The sequence below is a fragment of the Alligator sinensis genome, unplaced genomic scaffold (genome assembly GCF_000455745.1).
Source record: "Alligator sinensis unplaced genomic scaffold, ASM45574v1 scaffold755_1, whole genome shotgun sequence".
Classification (NCBI taxonomy): Eukaryota; Metazoa; Chordata; order Crocodylia; family Alligatoridae; genus Alligator; species Alligator sinensis.
The window spans coordinates 162,001-183,765 of record NW_005842955.1 but is presented as its reverse complement, the minus strand read 5'-3'; the positions used below and the strand labels follow the sequence as shown (position 1 = coordinate 183,765).

Below are 21,765 nucleotides of genomic sequence, written 5' to 3'. Positions count from 1 at the left end.
TGCGCGCTGGCCGGGCGCCGCGGGTGCGCCTGCCACTGCGGTTCTGGCTCCTGCCCCACCACGTTTTCCTGAGGTAAGTCTCCCCACCGGGGTTCTGCATCGGGGTTTTGTGCACCCCGCAGACCTCTCTCACCTCCTCTCGTGCTTGTGGAGGCACGTCGCCGCCATACCCTTGCAGTGTGATCCCATTATAAAAAGTTGCTTGCAAAAATGGCCTTATGTAGTCAGTGTACCTGATTATTGTGTGTACTCAAAGTTCAAATTTCTTACATGGATGACCAAAAAAACCTTTCATTTTTATTAGTTGCTTTGTGCCCGTCTGGCCTCGAATATCTGGTCACGTGCCGCTCTAGCCCGGATGTGCGGTGGTGTTCGCCCGTCTGTCCCTGGTGTTCCATTGGGTAGATGTTTACCTCCTGTGTAGTCTTCCCCCAATCTTTCCTGCCACGACTTTGAATCTTGCTTCAGTGGTGGGGGGTTCGACCACTGGGGAGTCTCTTGACAGTAGGATGTCTGTCTGGCGGTCTTCTGCGAGGCTCCACCTTCCCTCTACCTCGCCCTTACACCAAGCCTAGATGGGTCACACATGTCCTGGCCAGGTCCCTGACAGTTGAGCCCCTGACTACGTTTGCCAGGATGGTCCTGCTTTACTAGCCCTCAAGGTCCTACCTGTGCCCCGAGGCTGTCTTCCTTTCCCTGAGGCTACCAACCCTCTTGAGAATTAAATAGCAATCCGGCTCTACATGCCCTGTCCCTCAACCCCTCCAACAGGGGACAACAAAAAGAATACAAGCAAAAATTGCTGAAATGCTCTAAGGAGCCCAGCCGTCCTTTTTCCTGGCTCCCTGGGCCTTATCACCAATGCCTGCTTTCCAAATCTCGTGGTCCAACTTTGGCCCTATATGCATCCTTGGTAGCCTGTGGGCTACTTCCCTCTCCTTCTCCCTCGTTGCCCAGCCTTTGGCTTTGCTGGACCCGCTATGGTCCTCTGGCGGGTGACTTCCCCCATGCTACCCACTGGGACAGCTCGATGCCCCAAGGGCCATAGTTCGCAGCCCCTCTTGCTGCTCTAGCCTCCCGGCTCCCTGCTGGATCTCGTCGGCTCTCCCAGGGCCCTCAACAGTCCCACCTGGTCTGGTGTTTTGAGATGCGCTGGTCTCTCCTGCTCTCCTGCTGTGGTTATTGTGGATGAGATCTTCCTGTTCCCATCTGCTCTTTTGTCCAGGGTCCCAGTCACGAGGGGCCGTCTGCGGCTCCCGGCCCCCTTCACTGCCACCAGTAGTGTCTGTCCCGCTGTGTGCTCTGCAGCATTCTCCACCACTGGGAGAAGCCGCTTCCGGCTCTTTTTGCCTTCGCCAAAGCTCAGGGAAGCCCTTTCCTGCTGGTGTTCTTACTAGTGACGCTCTCCTCCCCTCCTTGCCAGCGGCCCGCTTTATTTCCGCCAGTTGACAATTGTGGCTGATGTCATCTGCTGGCCGCAACTGTATAAAGGCGTGGCTAACGAGCCGTGCGGGTCCCTCTTCAGGCTCCGGTTTCCCCACGGTTCCCTCTGCAGGTGAGTATTTCCCTTTTTCTTTTCTCTTTCTTTTATTTTCCTCCGAGGGTTCCTGTCCCTGGGGTTCCCCTCTGGCCTTTTGGGGTCTTCTCTTCTGTTCCTCCCTGTGACGCTTTGGTTTTGCTGTACTTAATTGAAGACAGCTGGCTTTTATTCTGATTCACCTATCAACAGAATTGTTACTTAGAGGTCAGTTGCAGAATCCTATTTGCGATACATGAGCCATAAAGAGCCAGACTTGATTTACAGATTCAGAGCTTACTTTGTAAGGGTAAGTGTTAGAAAAAAAAAATCTTTCTCATTTTCTTGTCACTTCTAAACTAAACAAATTTGTTTTCAAAATCTTTGCGAGAGAGACCATAAATACCGAGACCCAGTGTCATTCTTGCAGTCATCTTTCTGATTAGAATTCCTTTTTAGCAAAATCAGAAGTTTTATAATATAATTTCTTGTTACATTAAATTGTGTTATAAGTTCTTTTAAGTGAGAAGTAAAATACCCAGTCTAGATCATTTTGTTTTTTAAATTAATATACAAGCTTCCCACTCTATCTTCAGACAACTGAGTACAGTAAGACATTATAGTGAAGGAATGTGCGCCCATTGTAAAAATTAAATGATTAACTTTAAGCTTTATCTGGTTAAGATCAAACTCTGAATTGAATTCTCTTAGTGTGTTGACAACTGAAGATTTATGTCTTCCAGCTATATTCCTGTTACAGAGTTGGCAGCAATGACCTCTCCAGGAAAGGTCTTTGTTATGGATTTTGCTCTGTTTACATTATTGCCATGAGGGTCACAGTGAAGTACAGTACATTAAAGCTAATATATCACCTGCTGACAGTGGTCTTATCTCTTTGGTACCTCTTCCCCTCTCCCAATGTGGAAAAAATACACAAAAGAGCAGTGGGATCAGGAACGGAAAGTTAAAAACTGGTTTCTGAAGTGCTTTGGCATTAATGTCAGCCCTGTTTGCAGCATAGTTTTGTGTCCTGTCAAATGGCTACCTAGCTTCCCTTTTTGTGAAGTTATTGCAAAACTCTGACTTTACCATAAAATGCTTTTGCCAAAGTTGATGATGAGGAAAAGAAAGAGACATCAGGTTTTCTTAAGGCCAGCCAGTTCATCAAGTGCAACTTTCAGGTCAGCTCTGTAAAAACAAGAGTATCTGTAGCTACTACAATTCTGAGGAGCTCATAAGCTCCCTAGGAGTTTGGCTTCAAAAGCTTTCTTTTCTGCAGAATGTGAGAGACACTCTACAGCTATTTCCCACTGATTGTTTCTTCTTCCTCTGGTTATGGCCCTAGGTAAACCTGGCCTTTCTCAGCAGCTTTTGGGTCATGAGAATCCTAATATGCAGTAACCTTCAAGAGTAGTATGGCTCCTTTAAGTTAGAGAATGTTGTAGGGACTGGTGAGTTGGTTGTACCGTTGTCTGACCATTAAGGGAAATCAGAATTTGCAGGGTGAGAGGAATCAGTGAGCCACATTTCCTCCCTCTTTTTGCCATGGAACAGGAATTTGAGAGGGTCTAAGCCACCAACAAAACCATGTAACTTTGAAGAAGGGCATGAGACACAGAGGGAAGGGGAAGGAAATGAGGAATAGGGAGCAACCATCAAGAGAAAGGGAGATGTCTCACTAGACCCCATAGTACAGGGGAAGGTAATTATTTCAGCTGAAGGGCTGCTTAATAAGTTTTGGTGAGCTGTTGAGAGCCACAAGGGTAGCCCCAGCCCTTAACACGTGCCCTGCCCCCGGTCACCATCTTGGGACTGGAAGTCCTGCCCCTAACCCCTGACATTTCCCACCAGATGTCACTCCCTTTGCCCCCCCAGAAATGCTCCTTTTGGGAGGGGGAGGGTTGCCATCTTGGAACCAGAAGAAAAACCAAATCATATGCTAAAAGTCAAACACCTACTATAACATATTTAAATTTCATTACAAAAAATATTTTTGTCCTCATTTGTGTTTGTCTGTTGTATAGAGGTGATTGCATAATAACCCAGAAATAAAGTCTTACTCTTGAATATTGTCTGGGTGGTGTGGGGTGTGGTTGGGGGTGGATGTGTGTGTATGATGGGGTGTGGGGAGGGGACAGTCTCATGGCCTGGCTCAAACTCTAATGCCACTCTTCCTACATTACTCGCCTGCCATGCCTCGTTCTTAAATATTTTAGGTTGATTCAGGCGGCTACCAATAGGCATTAGAGTGAGCCCTAATCCCAATAAGTACACACTGAGTCTATCCTGAGACACCACTAGCCTCTGTCCAAACCTCAGGCTTGGCAAGTCCTGCTTAGCCTGACTAGTCCCCTGTAGGGCATCAAGAGCCTGGTGCCCTAGGGCGTGGCTCCTTCACCTGCCCTATACCACACCCCAAGCCTCATCAGTGTTCTCTCTCATTGATGTAACTATTTATACATTTGCCCCCTTTGAGCCCTCAGACCTTCTGGTCCCATAGTCTCCCCCTGCACCCTCAGACCCATCGTCTTGCACTCAGTCCTTCTCTGGGCTCTCATACTCTCTAGTCCAGCTTGGCCAGCTCTGGGCTCATGGACCCTCTGGCCTGGCTCAACCTTTCCCTGGGCTCTTGGACCTTCTGGTCTCAGCCTTTTTTCCAGGCTCCTGGGATCCTCACTGAGCCTCACCCTCAGTCTGAGGGCTGCTGGGATACCAATTCTCTAACAGGCCCTGAGCCTGCCCCAGCAGCACTCAAGGCTAAACTACCAGTCTAACTCAAATGAATAAGCAAAATCACTGCCCTCTGGCAGACATCTCATTCCCTCTGGGAGTTTAACATAGACTGGGTTGACAGGCATGTCTTTTTCAGTCCAAGGAACTTGCCTCTGTTCCCAGGGCTGCAGAGTTGTTCAGCCCAACATCCAGGTCCCTTCAGGAGCCCTGCAGCCAGGAGCTCCTCACTTCTTGGTTGCTAGGGAGAAAGACTACGTGACTGGTGCAAGGTCTGGGCTTATATAGCTCCAGCCTGAGCCCTCTTCCGGTCTGGTGAGTCCCAAATTAGTCCCCCTCTGCCAACTGTGAGCAGTCTTGCAGACTGCTAACTCTCTTAAAGGAGCAGGTACATCCCAGTGCCCTGATATGGGGGGGGTTGTAGGGGGGGGTTGTGTGTGGGAGGGCAATAGGGTATGTTTGGATGGTGTGTGTATATGTGGGGGATAGTGGGGGCAGGGTGTGGATGTGTGGCATTTGTGAGGTGTGAGGGAAGGTGGGGGGTGTGGGGACCCCCCCCACATTCTCTCCCATGGTGCACAGCCCTCATTGCAGGCAACAGCAGCAGGCGGCTGCATTCAGGGCATTGGTGGCCCACACAGGTGCTGCTGCCCGGTGGTGCACAGCTTCAGCCAGTGCTGCATGTGGTGGCATGGAGTGCAACCAGTCCGACCCATTTCTATCATTGAGGGCGCCGCACGGTGAATGTGCAGCTGCCGGCACTTGCGCATCACCAGGGGAAGCTCCATGTGATGGAGCGCTGCCTTCCCCACCCCCTGCCATGCAGATCCCGGGACTCCACCAGGAGGCAGAGGGCAGGGCTCCCCTCCACTTCTGGCAGAGTTCTGGGACCAGCACAGCAGGGAGCAGGGAAGGCACCCGGCTCCATCGCACAGGACTTCCCCCAGTGGTGGGAAACTGCACATGCACCACAGGGCCCCACACAGTAGAGGTGGTCCAGCCTGGCTGTGCTTCCTGGCACCACTTGCAGTGCTGACCGGAGCTGTGAGCTGCCAGGCAGTAATGCCTGTGCAGGCCACCAACACCTGGAGCTCCCCCGCCTGCTGCTGCTGCTTGCAGTGAGGGCTGTGTGCCTTAGGTGGGGGAAGTGTATGGGGAAGTCCCCACACCCTGCTACCCTTCCTCACGCCCACACACTGCCCACCCAACTGCCACACTCCTGCCCCCTCCCCCCCAAGCACGGGCTCCAGACTGCCAACAGCCCCAGCCCTATGCTTTCTGTCCCCATTGCTTCCCTACCTGGTGCCCTGAGTGAGTGGGACACTGGGGAAGCTGAGCAGGTCCTCTGGTGGCAGCAGCAGTGGCAGCAGCAGCCCCACCCAGAAGCTACATGCCCTCTGGGCTAGGCCTTTCCACCCGCAAGGGTTGGAGCCAGGCACATGGGCTAGGCAGGGTACAATTAATTGGTGGGTGCCCGCAAGCCAGATAAAATTACCTGGGAGGCTGGATGCGGCCATATCTTCCTGGCCCCTGCCTTCGGGGATCTCACACAACTGAGGCTGGACAGCAGTGGCCACTGCTGGATAATGTAGATCTAATTTGCCACATAATTCATGTGACCTTGCATACAGAACAATATGCTAACTTACGAGTTCTGAAAGATTTTTTTTTCTGAAAGCAAATAATGATAATGGACTTCCACAAATATTGAAACCAGAAAAACATTAGAAGTATGAGGGACTCTGTACGGAGGAAAACACCTCACAGAGACACAATGTTCATAAAGACAGGAGGTTGTCACAAATGCTATGTATTGGATGGAGCCTTCAATTTTCACTGCCAGTTGTAATGCTGAGATAATTGTTTTTTACATTTAAAAGTATAATTAGCCACTGTTGAAAACTCATTAAATAAACTTAGTTTCAAAATGTGCCTTTTGGAATCTCTCATTAGGGTGCACCACAGATATCTTTTGAAGATGAGGAGTTGAATCTCATTGGACACACTGAATTACTGACATCTCAGAAGACCAAATTCACTTTCAGGTATGAACCTCTTTTGTTCAATATTGATTCATACCTTTGTCAATGTGCAGGACAAGCCTTTTTCATTATTATTTTAAGTATATTGGAAAATTTGTAGTATTCTTATCATGATATCTCCTTTCTCAATCTGAAAATGACTTGAACTTGCTGTACCTCAGTTGCCTTTTACCTTGGATGGTGAATGTGAATGATTTTGACTTGTATTGTGCATGGTGACTGGTGGTACTTTGGGGAAACGAGGAATATACTGCGATTGTATAATTTGTGTTTTGCCTTTTAAGCAATTTCATAAGTATTTAAAACCCAAGATAGATTATGTTCTTATGTTGCGTATCTATCAAAATAAATAAGCAGTCTTCTGAACCATATGTTCCCTAAAAAGGCAATAATTTTCTTGGTTAAAATTTCACCTCTGTTTTGGAAAGTTAAGGTTATTCTTTCAGTATATTTTTATACTGATGTATTATAAAAGTGTATACAACTTATACAAATAATGTCCACACATTCATTTATATAGTATGGGCAAATTTCTATAAGGGTTTATTTTAAGCCCTGTTTTACCAGGACAGTTAGACTCTGAAAGTTAACTCTTTTTTGTCTCCCTTTAGTTGCAGCAGGTGGTAGATTACCAGTGTTGTGCTTTAGCATGCTGGTACTCACGTGGATAGATTGGGAAGGCCCTTTGTCAACCTAGGCCACGGTGTGAATTGAATCCAAGAGAATCTAAAATTTGGGCTGGAATCCCCTTGAGATTTGATGGTTGTTTAGTTTAAACTATGTAAAAATTACCAGGGCAAAACCAAAATTATCAAGTCAAACCACAATATGGCATCACAAACAGTGAGTCAAATCTTTAGCTGGTGTATTTGATGCCATGTCACATTTAACTGAAGATTTGGCCTGCTGTGTTCAGAATACAGTAACACTGTGTTACTATCTGCCTGTCCAAAGGCCAAATTAAATTTTAGTTTTGGTTAGCAACTGTCCAAAAGCCAAATTAATTTTAGCTTGGTTAGCAACTCGTATGAATCACACTACTATGAAGTCACCTTTCAAAACAGCCAGAGAAATAAAAGCCTTTGAGTTCTATTAATGTTTTTAATAGTAACCTAGTTTTATAATAGTACATTGTCTAACAATGAAGTAAAATATGTAGTTTGGAAAGTGAGGATGACAGTCAAGGTATCATAAACAAATCAACAACTATATCTTAATTTTGGTGAAGGAAAAGGAATCTTTAGTTTAATTTTGCATTTTTAACCACTTGTCAAAACTGTATGAAATAAAACCCATGTATGGAGCTGTTTGTGAAATACTCCAATCCCCATGTTCATCTTTGCTTTCATTTTGTCCTTCACTCTTTGGTATTTATTCCACCATTTGCTATCTTGCTCAGTTTTGCCTTCCTTCATACTTTGCCATTACTTGAAATAAGCTCTTGTTTTCTTTGGGGGCTTGTTCCTCCATTTCAGGATCAGATTGAACACCAAGGCCACAGACAGGTGTGTATAACTGCTAGAAAAATAGCCCAGGGGCTGGGTTGTACATGTGTTGCAGCCTTCTGCCTAGAGAGATACACAGGCAAGCTCTTCAGGGGGGAATTAAAGAACTGCTTTGTGGGTCACTCCAACCTATAAGGGAGTCCATTAATTGCCAGCTTGTCCTCTCCCCTGAGAAGGGGGCAAGCTGTTAATAGGCAGCCAGCTGGCTTTTAAATCATCGTCTGTGCAGCCAGGATGGGTTTGCATGGGGTGATTTACAGCTGGAAGCACAGGGAAGTAGGGCCATGCAGAGCCTCCCCAAGCCCAGCTCCTGGCCCCACCCACTTTTAAATCACCCTGCAGGGAAAATTTACCCTGAGTAGCTGATTGCGGGGAGAGGAGGCATTCTGCCTCAGTAGAAACCTGTCCTGGGAAGGTTCCTGCCACAGGAGAATGCCCTACCCCATCATGCCAATCAGGCAATTGGTGGGAAGCGGAGAAAGACTTTTCACTGCAAAGTCTCTACAAGACTTTGTGACACCTCACCCCTGGGCAGGGAGTGCTCTCCTTCCATCCCTCTCCTTCAGAAGGGGAGCAAAAGACCGGGGTCTTGAATGTCCTCCACACCTGAGAAAAGCAGGCAGCCATTCAAGTTATTTTGGGAGGATGGAGATCTTCCAGGTAGGAATTGATCTAAATTTCTTGCATAAGAGCCTGTTCTCTTCCTCAAGAAATTCCTGGAACATCTGTATGGGCTCTTTTTGTAACATGTGTTTGTGGCCCACATTTGGAGTGAGGGAAGTATTTTTTCCCTAAGTTAAATTGGGAAGGATTGTGAGAAGTTTTGTCATCTTCTTTAGCACAGTCCTCTTCCTAGGGTCCTCTGATCATGTATTAACCAATTATTTTTGTCACTGCAGTGACTTGGCATGGACAGTGCCATTGTCTCTCCAGCCATTTTACCCATGGTGTTGGTAGAGTACTTCCAGAATTTCTGGTTTATGCACATAGTGTAACAGATTGATGTGGTGATTTTAAGGATTCTTTGGGTAAATGTTTGACTGCAAACTTTGAGGACTGGTTTTGATCACCCAGAGGGGCACCTTTCAGTCTTAGGTTCCTATGTATGTGAAGTACCCTACAATTTTTTTAATAATGCTACTTTAAAATTCAGCTCTTTCATGTAGCCTTACTATATTGATGTCTCAAATTCCTGGTCTAAACTCCCCCCTGTTTTCACCCGTTGTGGTTTTTTAATTTAGTTTTCTAATCAGTACTGTCATGAGTATTTCTTATTTTTCTAATCTATCAGTTATAGCTACATGGTCACGATAGCATTTTGAGTGCCTCTAAATCTTTAATGTCTTATCCCCACAACACATCAGGAAGCAGATAAATGCTATTATTTCTGTTTTACAGAAGGGAAAGTGAGACAAAGAAGCTAAGGGACTTGGTCAAATTTAGGAAATCTGTTACAGAGCAGGAATTTAGTCCAGGTTTCCTGGGCCCCAGGCTGTTATTATAAACCATGAATTATCCTTTCATTCTGGCTGATCAGAATTTTTTCCCATCATTAGAGGTGACTTTTCTGTCAGTCTTGCTCTTTCTTTCTCTGTCTTTTCTATTTCATTTTGCAACTGCCTCTCATCTCTCAAGAAACATTGGGAATGTCATTTTCTTCAATTCCCCCCATCCCCTTCTGCATTCCTTTTTGGGTCCCTGGTCATCATTTGCTTTCTGTGCTGCTTCCCAGCTTCTTGTCTTATACCTGCTGACACCAGTGCATTTTTTAAATGGCATTGTTATAAAAATGTATAAAAGTCCTTTCCAGCTTACTGTGCACCTGCCAGGTCTCCAAGTTATACACTAGCTGATTAGTGTTCATCATGCATATCCTGAATCTCAGTCAGCTTAGTTGCTAATGTTTTTTTATGGAATTTAGTCAAAGACTGCTACAGCCTATTTCACCTGATGCAATTATTATGCATCACCAAATATACATGTTCATTTGTTTCTTTAAGGTCTCTTGATCCCTTTAATTTATAATTGGGATTAAAATTGTGAGCCTTGCTCATGCCATGCTCATGATTATTGTTGTCCTTATGCTTATATTGGTGTGTTTTTGATAATGTAACTCCTTCCAAGATTTATATTGTTGTTTGACACTGTCTTGTTATTTGGTAAGATAACTAGTCTTTCATATGGTAATAATTAGAGCTGTGCAAAGCTTCAATCGCTAATTCAGTTTGGCGGAGATTCGGCCCAATTCGGCAGCCGAATCTCCAAATCCGAATAGAATCAGAAGATCCTTTAATCTCTCCGACTCAAATTCAAACCCTCTGAATCGATTCGGAGAGATTCGGAAAGATTTGATAATGCGGACATAGATACAGCTTTAAATGTTTTTTCTAAGGCGGTTTGTGAATGCTGAGATGGTGGGGCAGATGGAGTGTCCCACAGGAGCATGGGGGTGGTCCCCAGCGCACTCGGCAGCAGAACCAGAAGTGGACCAGAAGCACTTCCGGTCTACTTCCGGGTCCACCAGGGAGCGTGCCAGGGGGCCCCCCCCATGCCTCCCAGCTCAGCAACTGGTGCCTCCTAGGTCTGGGGGGGGGGCACCCGGAGTCCCCCTGAGAGTGATCACTGAACCAAGTGGGGAAGACCAGAAGTACTTCCGGTCCACTTGCAGGTTTGTTGCCGAGCATATGGGGGGCCCCCCGCACTCCTGTGGGATACTCTATACACCCCAGCATCGCAGCATTCATGAGCCACACCTGGTACCTTGAAGTATGTAGAAAAAACATTTAAAGCTGTGTCCGTGGCCGAATTGCTGGTTCTCCGTATCAGCATCAAATCTTCAGATTTGGATTCAGCCAAATTGAATTGGGACAGTGATCTGAATCAACTAATCGAATCACTGTCCCCAATTTGGGCTGAATCCGAATCAAATATGACCCGTTTCACACACCCCTACTAATAATTCTTCATAATTCTGCTAATTTCTGTTAGTTGCGTAACTTTCTGTAGGACCCAGTTGCTGCCCAAGCAAATTAATTTTACACAGTAAGGACCTAAGTAGAGTAAATGGAGTCTTCTACAGTTCTCAGTTTCCCTAGTAAAGGAGCTTGCATTATAGGGAGGGGGTACTTTATATATAAACACAAGGAAGAGTTTTGTAGTATGTCTCAAAGCTGTTCAAGCTGTGAATTAGCCTTGCCATCTCTGGAAGCTCATTTCACAATCATTGATGAGAATATTTTATGTCCAGGTCTCCTGTGGTATAATCCTGAGTTTTTTGTAATTGTGTTGCTGGGACATTGGATATTCAAAAAGGGATGTAGCTGGTTCTGCTGCACTCTTGATTTTAAACAACAGGATCAAGACTTGAACAGGCAGGGGAAGCAAACTAGGAGCTGCTGGAGGGACCAGAACAGCAAACCAGAGCAGTGTAGCCATGTTCATTTGCTCATAAAATGGACAACAGTCATCTAGTGTACACAATCATCTAGTGTAAAAATGATACACTCAAGATTCAAAAATTCAAAGATCCAATTAGGAAATTACTCCTTGTTCCCCATGTTGGGAACTGACATGGTGAACAAGGAGTAATTTCCTTATTGATTAAAGGGTTAGTGTACTGTGCCAGATTCATTTTGTGTATATATATCACAATTTCAACTTTTCTAGGAGAGAGATTGTTGAGGTTTTTATGAACACTATACGTTTCCTTCTAAATCTTGTAATTAGCAATCTGGGGAATCTTCCCCCCAGAGATTTGAAATATGTACTTAGTGCACTGTTTGTTTTTAATTTTAAAAGATTTAAAGGAAATTCTGAACAACAAAGGGGTTTTGACCAGTAGAGAGTTATATTTGATTAAAATCTCAAAGAGTAATTTTTTTTTATTAAGTTAAGGTCATGGTATTGTTTGTATTCAAATTTTCCCGTACCAAAGGAGGGAAAACTGCCTTTTCTTGATAGAATATTTTCTCTCTAAACAAGTGGCTTCTCAAAGAAAATAGCAGGGGAACTGGACAAGATAAACTCGCTGACTTACTACTATCTAAACTGGATTGGATCTGAATAAACTAGAAATATTAGCAATATTTTAATGATAATCACATAAAATGAACAAAATAAGTTTCTCTCTCATGTTTCAAATTGGATCCTTTTGCTATTATTTCTGCAATAATTATTATTTTCTATTTATAGAGGTATTGTTTGTCCCCCAGTTACATGGAATTTAAGACCAGAAAGGACAGTTAGCATTTTTAGGCAGACCTCTTTTTTATTAGGGACCGTAATGTTATACTCCAATTCCTTGTAATATGCTCAAAGATTTTAGTTAAGTAACTTGCTGTTGTTCAGGAGGAAGGTTGAGGGAAAAGAACACAACTGAGAAGCCAAATTACACATGAAAGTTAAAATTCCTCTGTGACCCCTAAATCAACTGTCTGAAGCATAAGTTTTTATTTTAATGTTTTAATGCAAAGCTGCATGTTTTGTAAGCATTCTGAGGGCAATTTAGGCAGTGTCTGTTCTTCCTTGTGTCCATGAAAGAAGGGGATGAAAAAGGGGGACTCATGTTATGGACAGTTGGAGAGAGGCAAAATTTAAGCCGTACATTGAAGCAAATCATTCCATGGCAGCTGCATACAAATGAACATAGGAGCATTTAGGGTTTTGAAAAGGGGGGTGCAGGTTTTGGGGTATATCATCACAACACAACACAACACAACACAACACATATCTTTCTCCAATTAAGAAAAAACTACAAGTTTTACTAATATGCTAGGGGCCTTGGGCTATATTATTTACTTTAGGATCCAAACAAAAACAAATATAACTGAGTTTAGGTGCAGGGGGTGGGGGGGAATGAATAGGAGAAAGGGGTGGCTGACTACTACCTCCAGGGTGGGGCAAGCATCTGGTGCCAGGGGTGTACAGCTCTTATCTCTCAGCCTGGCCATGGACAGACTGCTCCCTGCACCCCTACATGTGGGACCCCCAGACACTTCACCATGTCCCCAAAGTACTCCTTACCACCCTTTATGCTTAGGGTAATCATATTATTTTTAAGGAAACCCAGGTCACTGCCCCCCACCAATGAATTCCTGCCCAGGTAGGAGGAGTAGTGCCCAACCCAGCCTACTCCTCTCTTCCAACCACTGCTCAGGAAGATGCCAAAGGACACCAAAATACAAGTTTGCCCAGGGCTCTGCGCATGTGCACACACACAAGCTTACAGCAGCACTCTCCCCCCCTCCCTGTCCCATCCCATCTGATCCCCACCCTAGGCAGAAGAGTGGTACCCAGCTCAGACCGCTGCCCCCCACCTCCAGCCACTGCTCAGGCAAAGCAGTGCAGGTGAGGTGGTGCCAATCCTGGACTTTTGTTTCCATTTTCTCCAACCAGCTGAGATGCCAAGGCAGCCATAAAGGGACTGTCCCAGCCAAACCAGGGCCCTGCACTCTCCAGTCCCCCCTGGCTCCCCTCTGTCCCCTGCTATACCACATATCCTCCATTCTCAGCTCCACCCCATCATGTCCCAGTCAGGAAATGATTAGCTGGAATCAAGTAGATAATGAGCCATGAAGTCAATCGACTCCCTCAGTTTCGAATAGAAATGCAGGTGTCTGCAATTCAGCTAGTTCTTAAAATGTCTGAGTTGTGGTGAGTCCACCACTTCCTGTTGGGCCATTCCAATCCTTAATCACTATCACAACTAGGAAATCATCTTACTGCAAAATTGAACTTTTATGTCTAATGTTCTGTATCTGTTGCATCTTGTTTTGCCTTTGTTAGCAGTGTCAAAAAGCATCTTCCATCAGACAACCTCTCCACCAGTAAATACTTAATTCCAAAACCTCTCTTTTAAAATTTCAGAATTTTTCCATTTTTCTTTTAATTCTTGAAAGGAGATTCCAGTGCTTTTTGAGGCTTGTCAACATTTTCAAAGCTGTACTTGATTACTGCAAAATGTAAGCTTTAAAGTCGAAAACAGTCAAAACCAACAAACCAGCCCTAAAAACACTCGCCAAAACCGCCAGGTCCCAAATATTGTTTCTTATTAAATGAGGCCAGAGAGCATCTGATTTTTTTTTTCAATTGTAGCAAAGTTGTTATAGCACTTTTGAGTTGTATAAGTGGTAAAAATAGTCTTTCTGTGCAGCCAGGACCCGATCCAGCATGAAGGGCAGGTAGGCCCAGGCCAATATGGCTGCACACAGGTTGGAGAGGGCAGGGAGCCTGGATAATGGCCTGGCTCAGCTATGATCTGGCCACTGGGGCGGCGGGGGGAGGAGGGGGATGATCTGGGGTGACCTAGCCATGTGGAGCTTGGTAGTTTGGCAGCGGGGTGGTGGACCAATCTTAACTGCCACTGCTCCCTAGCCAGCAAATTTCGCAACCTGTGGGAAGCACTGCAGGCCAGATTCCATGGCTTCATTGGCTGGATTTGTCTCTGCATTAGGGCTAAGCAGTCTTGTTTTACATAAGTTAAATATAACTGTTTTGCCAGAATCTGTTCTGCTGCCAGGCCCCAGTTAGAAAGACTGGGTTCAAATATAGAAATATATCAACCACAATAAAAAAGTAGAAAAGTTTAGGTGTATCAACACATGCATTTATACCAGCTTAAAGTTACTGTACAGTAAGCAGGAATAGGCCGGCATCTACACATGCTGGCATTAAAAAACATTAATGCTGTGCGTAGACTGACTTAGGACTAAAGTTAGTCCCAAGTCAGCCTGCACACGGTGCTACTGTGCAGTAAGGTGTCTACACATGCATTATTGCAGGTAACAAATTTATGCCCAAGTTGGCATAAGTCACCATATTTACTGTGCAGTATGGGCACGCACGTGTAGACGTGTGCCCATACTGTGCAGTAATTTTGGTTACTGCACAGTAGGGCTGTGCAAAGCTTCAGTCGCTAATTCAATTCGGAGGAGATTCAGCCCCATTTTGGGGACCAAATCTCCGAATCTGAATCGAATTGGGAGACCAATTAAAGCTCTGAATCAATTTGAAGCATTCGAATCAACTCAGAAAAGCTTCGGAAACGATTTGGCTGCTTCAGAGATTCAGCCATAGACTAAACAGGCAGCTGACACAGCTGCCTCCAGCTGGTAACTCCGGGGGGGTTGGGGAGTGGGGAGGGAAGAGATTGGGGCTGGGGCTGGCACAAGCTGCCCAGCTTGAGTGGGAGGCCACATTACTTGGGGAAGGGAGCAGGGGGAGGCATGGGATATGGGCGCAGCAGTGCTGGGAGTGGGGGCTCTGCCCTACTGCTGCTTGCCTAGCCAGGGTGGGAGATGCGAGCATGGCTCGCTTCAGGAGGAAGGGGGCAAATGGCAGCAGGGCATAGCCCCTGCTCCCAACTCTTCCATGCCCACATCCTGTGTCCCCCTGTGCTGGCTGGCAAGCAGCACCAGGGCAGAGCCCCTGCTCCCAGTGCTGATATAGGTGTGGCAGCACTGGGAGTGGGGGCTCTGCCCTACTGCTGCTTGCCTAGCCAGGGTGGGAGATGCGAGCATGGCTCGCTTCAGGAGGAAGGGGGCAAATGGCAGCAGGGCATAGCCCCCACAGCTCCCCCCACCGGGGCAGAGAAGGGCACAGCTGGAGGAGCCACAGGAGAAGCCCCCATGGCTACCCTGCCCAGCCCTATGCCCTGCCTGCCCCCAGCCTTCCGGCACTTAAAAAGAAAAAACTGGCAATGGAAGCAGTGATCAGGGCCTCTGAGGGCTTGTGGCAGAGCCCCCCTGTGCAACGCAGGGCAGTGGGCGGCAGCGGGATCCTCCCGCCTGGCACCTATGTGGCATGGGTGCAGTGTGGCTCAGCAGGGCACTGGGAGCTGGGGTGGCTCCACCTGTTAGCCAGAGCCTGACAGCACTCAGTCCCAGCTGCCCAAGGTCCCACACAGGAGAACCTGAAGCCGCCCGGCTGTGCCTGCCTCTCCCTGGCCGATTCGAATCACCAAATCCCTGAATAAGCGCTGAGTCTTCCAAAGCCGATTTGGCTGGATGAATTCAGGACAGTGATCCAAATAGAATCATTGTCCTCTGAATCGGCCAAATCCAAATCCAATTCTTCCCTAGTCACACATGCCTACTGCACAGTAAATGCACACATGTAGATGCACCCAGTAAGTAGTTTGCAGTTAAATCACTTTTATTGGGTTGGCAACCCTGTTTGATTGCAGTGATGGCTTTGTACTGTGCTGTCTGTCATGAACCTTGTTATGTTTTGGGGTTTGTGGTGTGTCATATTTTCTTGTGTTTTATTTTACTGATATGGCATGTGGTTTCAATGGGAAGCCTGTATTACACTGTATCCACTTACTTTTATCACTGTATGGAGCATGCTATGCTGCTATGTATATCTTTCTGGTTTTGGTTATGGATTAGCCAGGGAACTCAGGGAATGGGCAGAACTGCTAATTATTCCTTATCATTGTGTTCTAGGGCCAGGACAGTTGCTACTCACAGTAGGAAATGGAAGAGGCCTTTGGTGGGATGGGTAACCCTGCACATTGCCCACTTTTGATGGGGGCAATTAACTCTGTAATACCAAAGGCAATCTGAGAATAATGGCCCTTTAACCAGGTGTCTCATCTGGAGGATTCTGGTGACTGGATTCTGGTGACTCATGAGCATTATAGGCAACTGTCAGTCCTCTGGTATACATGTAAGAGGTTTAGTCATGTGCCGGATGAATCCACTTGTGACTGACAAGCCCAATTGAAAAGTGACACAGCTTGTTACAAGTTTCACAGATCCATGTCTTATTTGAATTGGAGTCCAAATTTATAGTACATTGTTTCCTTCTTTCTCATTTTGCTTCCATCCTCTAGATTAAAACCACTTCATGTTGAGCTGCACCCAATGCTAGATGCTCTCTCCAAATTGGACGGGATTCTGTGCACTCCCCCAAGCTTTTTATGCTGATGTTGAGTGACTTCATATAATTTTTGCAAACATTATGGTACTGCCATAGAGGGTGACCCCACTTTCTAGAGCTGTCTCAAATCTCACTACACAAAATGTTCTTGGAGATACAGTATCCTCCCATTCTCTTGACACGACCAAGCCATCACAACCCGCTCTTCTTGGTAGTGGTTTCTAAGTGTGTCAATCCCTTGTACTCTGGTACCTCTGTGTTGCATTTGGTCTTCCCACTTTATTTTTAGGATCTTGTGCAGGCATCTCATGTGGAAGCTCTTCAGTCTCCTGATATGTGGTCCACATTTTTTAACTATAAAGCTGGAATGACAGCATGCATGCCTCATAGATTCATAGATTGTTAGGGGCTAGAAGGGACCTTGTAGATCATTGGGTCCAGTCCCCCTGCACTAGGCAAGAAAAGACAACTGGGGTTAAGGGACCCCAGCGAGGTGACTGTCCAGTCTCCTTTTGAAGATTAGTCCTTCTGTTAGTCAATTCAGTCCAAAGGTCAAGATTAGTCAATTCAGTCAAAAGGTCAAGATTTCTGCTGAACCGAAGTAGCAAAAGCTGCCAATGACACCAATAAATTTACCCTCCAGAGTAATATCAGGCACTGGTTCTTCTGCCCCTTGGTACATGATTACAGTCTTGTTGAGGTTAGTTGTCAATACATAGTTCTTGCATGGTACAGAAAATCTGTCCAAGAGACTTTGCAGAGAAGATTCACTGTAGGCAACTAAGGCTGCATCACCCACAAACAGGAAATCTCTCAGAACCAGCTCTTTTGCCTTGGTTTTTACTCTAAGCCTTAGACCATATAAACTCATGAGCATTAGAATAATGCTAACTGGGGAGCTGGCTTGCAGGCTTTTTAGAGCCTAGCTAGGCTGGAATATTCATCTTTGAATCTCAGGCTTTGGGTGTTCACTGCTCCCAGTTACCAAAACTGGTAAAGTTGACATGAAGGCCTATCTCTAGAACTCTCATGGAAGTCTGGGGGTAGCCAGATTAGAGGGTAAGAATCTGTACTTGTTTCCTTTTCTGACTCTAACCCTATGGTCTGTTTTGCTTGCATAATTATTTCATCCTATGTAATAAATCCTTTTGCTGTTTGTCTCCTTACTGATTGCCAGTGAAAAGAATAATTTCTGGGTAAGTAATATTCCAAACTGACCCTCTCCACAGAGAAGGGACCTATAATATAATTCCATAACCTGAAAGTGGGAGCCACTTGGGGCTGCTAGAGACTGCTCACTGCAGCCACAAAGTCCAGAAGAACTGAAGGAAACTATCTCAGAGCAACCTCAGTCTATTCCTTGGGGCAAGCGGTGGAGAGAAACCCAGGACTCTGTAGGTCTCCCATGGATGAGTTTGTTGCACTGCCCTGCCTGTCATGGGCCCCCTACTCACCCCCATACCCTAGTGCCTCCAACACTCTTCATCATGCTGCCTCCCCAGCCCATCCCCCAAATTTATCCCTGCTAGTCCTGCTCCTCGCACCCTAAAATGGACCCCCAAAGAAGCCTACCTGTAACCAAACAGGATTATGGGCAATCTGGGACACAACAGCAGCAGCACATGGCTGAGATAACATTGCCTGGAGGATGCTGCACTCCTGCTTAGATACCAGGTAGTGTTGCTGTATGCTATTTGTTAGAGTGTCAATCAAGTTGCAGCTACTTAGTGTTTTTACTGATGGCTAAAGTTTTTTTTTTTAATAGACTTTGCTGACAGACATTTTAGCCTGATTTTTTTTTTACTGACAATCAGTACATTTATTGACAGCATTGCCTGGAGGATGCTGCACTCCTGCTTAGATACCAGGTAGTGTTGCTGTATGCTATTTGTTAGAGTGTCAATCAAGTTGCAGCTACTTAGTGTTTTTACTGATGGCTAAAGTTTTTTTTTTTAATAGACTTTGGCTGACAGACATTTTAGCCTGATTTTTTTTTACTGACAATCAGTACATTTATTGACAGCTAGCAACCCTGTTGGGTAGGAAGTTATCACCAGCCCTAAAATTCCACCATAGGGCACACCGTGGGAATGAAAATTTAGCTTTTGCAAAATTCAGTTTAAAAAGATATTTCATAGTGAAAGTAACTGGGTCAATGAAGACTATACAGTGTACTTGAAAACAATATTTTGCTTATTAACACTAGATTACTTGGAATTCAAAAATTATTTCATGTGTGATAGTTAATTATTTCTTGGCACGTTTTTCTTCTTGCTTTCCATTTCTTTTTATCAGAGGCCAGGGTCATAGTTCCTTGACCCACTTCATTTAAATGCAGTAGATATATAAATAAAGCATGTCTGCTGCATCTTCTTTCTTTTCCACTGCATATGTTGCTTCAGTCTTCTTTGCTTTGCTGTTTCCTGACAGCAGGGAATGCAAGGGTGGAACAATTTATAAAAACCTGGTGCCGGCAGACTCTGTGATTTATCTTGATATTTTTAGAAAGTTGATCAATTGTAAATTAAGGTAAATTTAATTTTTATCTCTCTCCTGTAGCTTTGTATAACATTTGTGCTATGTAGCATCTCCATCTACATTTTCTTCTTAGGTCTTGTAGGTCATTTTTATTGGGGTTCTGATCATCTCTGGTTAAAAACAAATATTACACTGTGAACTTGGACCCCCCATTAAAAGGAGGTACTGAAATCCTGGTACAGTTTATTCTCATACCTAGTGGGTGCATCTACATGTGTAACTAATTTGAAGCAATATACTCTGGAGCAGTTTGAGCCAGAGTAAACTATTCCCAGGTGCAGCATTTACATGTACATCCAGGACAGCAGCAATTTGAGCCAGGGTGGAGCAGTTTATGCCAGTTTACACTCCTGCCCTGCTCTGCCCTGCTACAGCATCCAGGCTTTGGCGGGTGGTGGTGGGTGCCAGTGGTCAGCAGCAGGCTCAGGGGAGGGAGAGGGGGGCAGCCCCAGGCAGCAGATGATGGCATGGGGCTCTGGCTGGTGGTGGCAGTGTGACCTGGTATCTGGGGGGCACGCCCAGGCTGACAGGGGGATCAGGGTCAGGCTCCACATGGCAGTATCGAGATGGCAGAGGCGCTGGCTGGAGCATGAGGGTACTGAAAATGTGGAGCTGTGTGGCTAGGCGGCAGGCAGGAGTCTGGCCCGCTGCTGACTGGGCACAATTTACACCCACAGAGCCTACACATGCACTTAATTGCAGTTAATTACCCCACTGTAAGATAGTACTGTCCCTGACAATGCTATCTCATGGTGGCGTTAATTAGTTCACTGTGGCCTAATAGCATTACATGTGTAGACAGTGATGCTTTACTGTACAGCTAATTAGTCTACTCTGCAGTTAAGTACATGTGTAGACATGGCTACTACGGATCAGGTGGCAGCTTTAAAAATCACATAATGTGTGTGGAAATTAAATCAACATGTACAAATACATTATAATGAAATGCTGGGTCAATATCATGCTGCTCTATTTATGTGAATAAAAATATGTTTGCTTCCCATTTGAAATTCCTCTTAGTGACACTACACAGAGCTCATTTTGTCCCTGACTATCCCTTGCCCTACTTTCTTTACTGAGCAACACCAGCCTAAGTTTGTGGATGCTTTGTCCTTACAGAGCATTCATGGGAGTTGTTATGGTAAAGCATGCCCATGTAACTCAGACAAAAAACAATAAGTATGTTCAATAAGTACATTTAAACTTGGTGTGTTTGGGAGTCAGTGTTTATTTTGCCTCATTTATTTATGGTCTGTGTAGATTCCAGAGGGTATACTCAGAACTACATGTCTACATTCCTCCTTGCTCTGGGGCTATTAACATCCTATAGTAAGACACTTTCAGAGACAGCAGTTTCATAATCTGCATTCCTTTCTCTTAAAACAAAAAACAAACAAAAAAACTCCCCAAAAAACAAAACTCTTTGGAATTCACAGAATGTTTGACATAGTGGATTCCTATTTGAAATCCCTGGGTTTATCCTGTTAGCACACGTAAGAGTGCTAATATTGTGCAACCCTGCAGCACTCTTGAGAGGAACTCATGGCACCCTAGAGTGAGAATCACCAATCTATACATTCACCAGGTCCAGGTTAATTTTTTCTTTCAGTTTTTTTTCTGGAAAGTTTGTTTAGAATGCTTTAGATTACAATCAGCTCAAATTCATTTTCCCATTTTAAATTTCACAAAACATGAATTTCTAAAAAGTATCTAGCAGGAAATAGTTAAATTATTGTAGGTTCTTGGGCACACTAAAAATTAGGCTACATACTGACTCACTTAACATTGAAAGCTCAAATTTGAACATTTTCGGCGCATCCATATATACAGGCATGTGCGGTTGCAGCAGCTCAGATAAGAGCGGTACAAATTTGTGCCGGGGACTTTTGCCTCAGTGCACATACCTGGACATGCACTTCAGTGTGGGGCAAGTTGTGCCACTTGGGGCGTAATGACCCTGCCCAGCTCCTCCCAGATCTGCAGCCAAGAGCTAGAGCTGGCCCCAGCAGTATAAAAAGCTGCCCTGGCAAGCAGCTCAGGGCTACTTGCTCTCAAGAGATTCTGGGGCCGGGCCAATTGGTATCTGGGGACACTAGCCCTGTGCCAGTCTGACAGTGGGGGCTGCTGCCTGGCTATGACCTACTGCCACCTGCAACAGCATGTAGCCCCAAGGCTGCACACCTGCCAGACCCAGATGGAGACTTCACGGCCACAGCAGAGGCATCTGCATCTCTGGGCCAGCTGCCAGTGGGCCATGGCTGCATAGTTGGCCTTTGTGTGGCACTACTGCCGTGTGCCATCTGGGCAGCTATTCCCTGGAAGATGTTCTCAGTGTGATGGCCTGCTTTGAACTGTCAAAACATGTCCTCCTGGCCCCAAGTAGCCAGAAAGTCAGCCACCTCCAGCTGGGTCCCTAAAAACTGCAAATTCTATGATTTAAAAAAAAATCCCAAATTCACTCCTTAAAATACCTACAAATCCATGTTCTTCCACAATTAAAACAAAATACCACTACCTATATATAGAGAGAGAGGGAGAGAGAAATCAGTTGGGC

At 45.4% G+C, this 21,765-nt stretch overlaps 1 protein-coding gene across 1 annotated transcript in view; it reads left to right on the top strand.

Moving 5' to 3' along the window:
• LOC102378994 (partitioning defective 3 homolog B-like) overlaps window positions 1-21,765 on the top strand; it is a 462,493-nt gene that overhangs the window by 298,324 nt on the left and 142,404 nt on the right. The window contains exon 5 of the mRNA XM_025192649.1: window positions 6,200-6,291. Coding sequence (XP_025048434.1) covers window positions 6,200-6,291 — 92 coding nt within the window. The remainder of the gene's footprint in view (window positions 1-6,199; window positions 6,292-21,765) is intronic.